Below are 3,475 nucleotides of genomic sequence, written 5' to 3'. Positions count from 1 at the left end.
ATATCTTATTAGAAAATCATGAACTAAATAATACTCTCATCACTTAACAACTAAAGGAACTAATATATCTTATTAGAAAATCATGAACTAAATAATACTCTCATCACTTAACAACTAAAGGAACTAATATATCTTATTAGAAAATCATGAACTAAATAATACTCTGTCACTTAACAACTAAAGGAACTAATATACCTGTGGAGAAAGACAAGCTGCACACAAAGCTCCTTAATTTACCTGCTAAACATGTTAACTTACCTGCCTATCCAAACATGTTAACTTACCTGCCTATCCAAACATGTTAACTTACCTGCCTATCCAAACATGTTAACTTACTTGCCAAACATGTTAGCTTACCTGCCTAGCCAAACATGTTAGCTTACCTGCCTAGCCAAACATGTTTTAAATCCTGCCTAGCCAAACATGTTTTAAATCCTGCTTTTAGAATATACAGATTTTTACTGGACAGAATGGATCACTAGGTTATAAATGATGGCATTATTAGTATCTTGTTTTAAGAGGGCAAAAGAAAGAAACAGATTTTATTTCATAGAAATGGAAGATACAGGTCCTTTTAAAAGAATAATTTATCTATTAAACTACAAATTATTTTTAGAATTTTTTTAACAGAAAAAAAAAAGATAGAAAACATTATTTACTGAATTTTGAAACATCACAGATAGCATACTTAGTTTCAAATAATTCTATTGACTTTAGCTTCCTTACTTCATGTTACTACACGTGAAGCTATTCCTATTTATCTCACCCTCTGAAAGAAGTTATTTCTTGCTGCTACATGTGACGCTATACCATTAAACTTTCCTTCTGAAAGAAGTTATTTCTTGCTACTACATGTGAAGCTATTCCTATTTAGCTGGTGGCAATCACTTCTTGCTACTACAGGTCAACCTATGATGTCATGTCAAAACTGTAACTACCAGTCTTCACCTTATCACTTGATGTAAAATATTTTTCAATCATTCCCATCTCTTATGTTAAATCTATACCACGGAAACGATACATTGTTCTATTTGAGAACATCCTTAGTTTAGTTCCTTACTTTTTGAACCTTTCTGTTGCACACACATTAATCAATCACATCACTAACAAACTTAAGTTGTGTATGTTTATCTGTTGCCTTTATTAGATTCATTAGTTTCTAACCTCCGAAAGTCAAATTTGTTTCTCAGAATATCTGATATACTGCTGGTTGTTTGATCAGCATTGTTCATCCTTTTAGGTAATGCAGATTCTACAGAGTTGAGTTTATCAACTGACACCTCTTCAGCTCTCTTGGTATGTATTTCTTTATCAGCTGTCACAGCACCTTCCTTGATGTGTGGATCACTGTACTTAAGAACCTTTGAATGATAAGAAAGGAGAAATAAGCCAAGGTTAAACAAACTGATTCTCTTTTAATAGATTTAACTTTATTCCTGACAAGATACTAGTGTAGTGTACAACTTTTCTGTAATTATGTATTTAGTTGTAGTTACTTCTTGTGACCCCTGTATGTGTATCTCACACTTTACAGACTTTCTTTGTATGTATAATTAGCCTGAATATAACAGCTATTACATGTGTGTTTGCAGGTTTATCATTCACTTTCAAGGGTATTAATCAGGTGTCATACAACTACAGTAGATTTTATAAATAGTATTAATCAGGTGTGATACAGCAACAGTAGATTTTATAAATAGTAATAATCAGATGTCATACAGCTACAGTAGATTTTATAAATGATATTAAAAAGGTGTTATACAACTACAGTAGATTTTATAAATAGTATTAATCAGGTGTCATACAGCTACAGTAGATTTTATAAACAGTATTAATCAGGTGTCATACAGCTACAGTAGATATTATAAATAGTATTAATTAGGTGTCATACAGCTAGCTGTATGACACCTGATTAATACTATTTATAAAATCTACTGTACAGTAGATTTTATAAATAGTATTAATCAGGTGTCATACAGTTACAGTAGATTTTATAAATAGTATAATCAGGTGTCATACAGTTACAGTAGATTTTATAAATAGTATTAATCAGGTGTCATACAGCTACAGTAGATTTTATAAATAGTATAATCAGGTGTCATACAACTACAGTAGATTTTATAAATAGTATTAATCAGGTGTCATACAGTTACAGTAGATTTTATAAACAGTATTAATCAGGTGTCATACAACTACAGTAGATTTTACAAATAATATTAATCAGGTGTCATACAACTACAGTAGATTTTATAAATAGTATTAATCAGGTGTTATAAAGCTACAGTAGATATTATAAATAATATTAATCAGGTGTCATACAACTACAGTAGATTTTATAAATAATATTAACCAGGTGTCATACAGCTACAATAGATTTTATAAACAGTATTAATCAGGTGTCATACAACTACAGTAGATTTTATAAACAGTATTAATCAGGTGTCATACAGCTATAGTAGATTTTATACGTAATATTAATCAGGTGTTATACAGCTATAGAAAAGGTTATCTGGATGATAAAACCTTTACTCACCTTTAATTGCAACATTAAGAATATTTTTCCTCCAGGTCCTGACCTCTGAAGAAGAAAAGGCTGATCTAATCGATGATCAGGTTCTTTTAATAGCTGGGAGACTTGCAGAGAACAGTTCCCTAAACTTTTTTCAGATTTTGCATCTCTGACCTATATCGAACACAGCAATTAAAATGAGGCATAAATAATTAATTGCAAGACATAAAACACAGATATTGTTAAACTGTAATAATTCTAAAATATTTACACACAATATACTAGTGAACTTATATTCTCCGAGTTAAGTAATTTGTCACACTTATAATGAAAAACCCTGGTAAACATTAGTGAACACTTTGGTGGTAAATGATAAACTAATGAGTCTATAGTATACAGATTTTCATCTTTCAGAGGGTGATTATAGTACCAACAGAGTTAGTACAGTACATCCTGAGAGGGTTAATATAGTGTTTTACCAACAGAGTTAGTACAGTACATCTTGAGAGGGTTAGTATAGTGTTTTACCAACAGAGTTAGTACAGTACATCCTGAGAGGGTTAATATAGTGTTTTACCAACAGAGTTAGTGCAGTACATCCTGAGAGAGTTAATATAGTGTTTTACCAACAGAGTTAGTACAGTACATCCTGAGAGGGTTAGTATAGTGTTTTACCAACAGAGTCAGTACAGTACATCCTGAGAGGGTTAATATAGTGTTTTACCAACAGAGTTAGTACAGTACATCCTGAGAGGGTTAGTATAGCATTTTACCAACAGAGTTAGTACAGTACATCCTGAGGAGGTTAATATAGTGTTTTACCAACAGAGTTAGTACAGTAGATCCTGAGGAGGTTAATATAGTGTTTTACCAACAGAGTTAGTACAGTACATCCTGAGGAGGTTAATATAGTGTTTTACCAACAGAGTTAGTACAGTAGATCCTGAGGAGGTTAATATAGTGTTT

At 31.5% G+C, this 3,475-nt stretch overlaps 1 protein-coding gene across 1 annotated transcript in view; it reads right to left on the bottom strand.

The window, feature by feature from the left end:
- LOC106473807 (extended synaptotagmin-2-like) overlaps positions 1 to 3,475 on the bottom strand; it is a gene marked incomplete at its 3' end in the record, with an annotated part of 34,837 nt that overhangs the window by 5,272 nt on the left and 26,090 nt on the right. Inside the window, exons 16-17 of the mRNA XM_022402193.1 lie at positions 2,534 to 2,683; positions 1,165 to 1,361 (exon numbers count right to left, since the gene is read on the bottom strand). Of these exons, the coding sequence (XP_022257901.1) occupies positions 1,165 to 1,361; positions 2,534 to 2,683 (347 nt within the window). The remainder of the gene's footprint in view (positions 1 to 1,164; positions 1,362 to 2,533; positions 2,684 to 3,475) is intronic.

The sequence above is a fragment of the Limulus polyphemus genome, unplaced genomic scaffold (genome assembly GCF_000517525.1).
Source record: "Limulus polyphemus unplaced genomic scaffold, Limulus_polyphemus-2.1.2 Scaffold6515, whole genome shotgun sequence".
NCBI classification, from domain to species: domain Eukaryota; kingdom Metazoa; phylum Arthropoda; class Merostomata; order Xiphosura; family Limulidae; genus Limulus; species Limulus polyphemus.
This window is presented reverse-complemented; position numbering and strand designations above follow the sequence as displayed.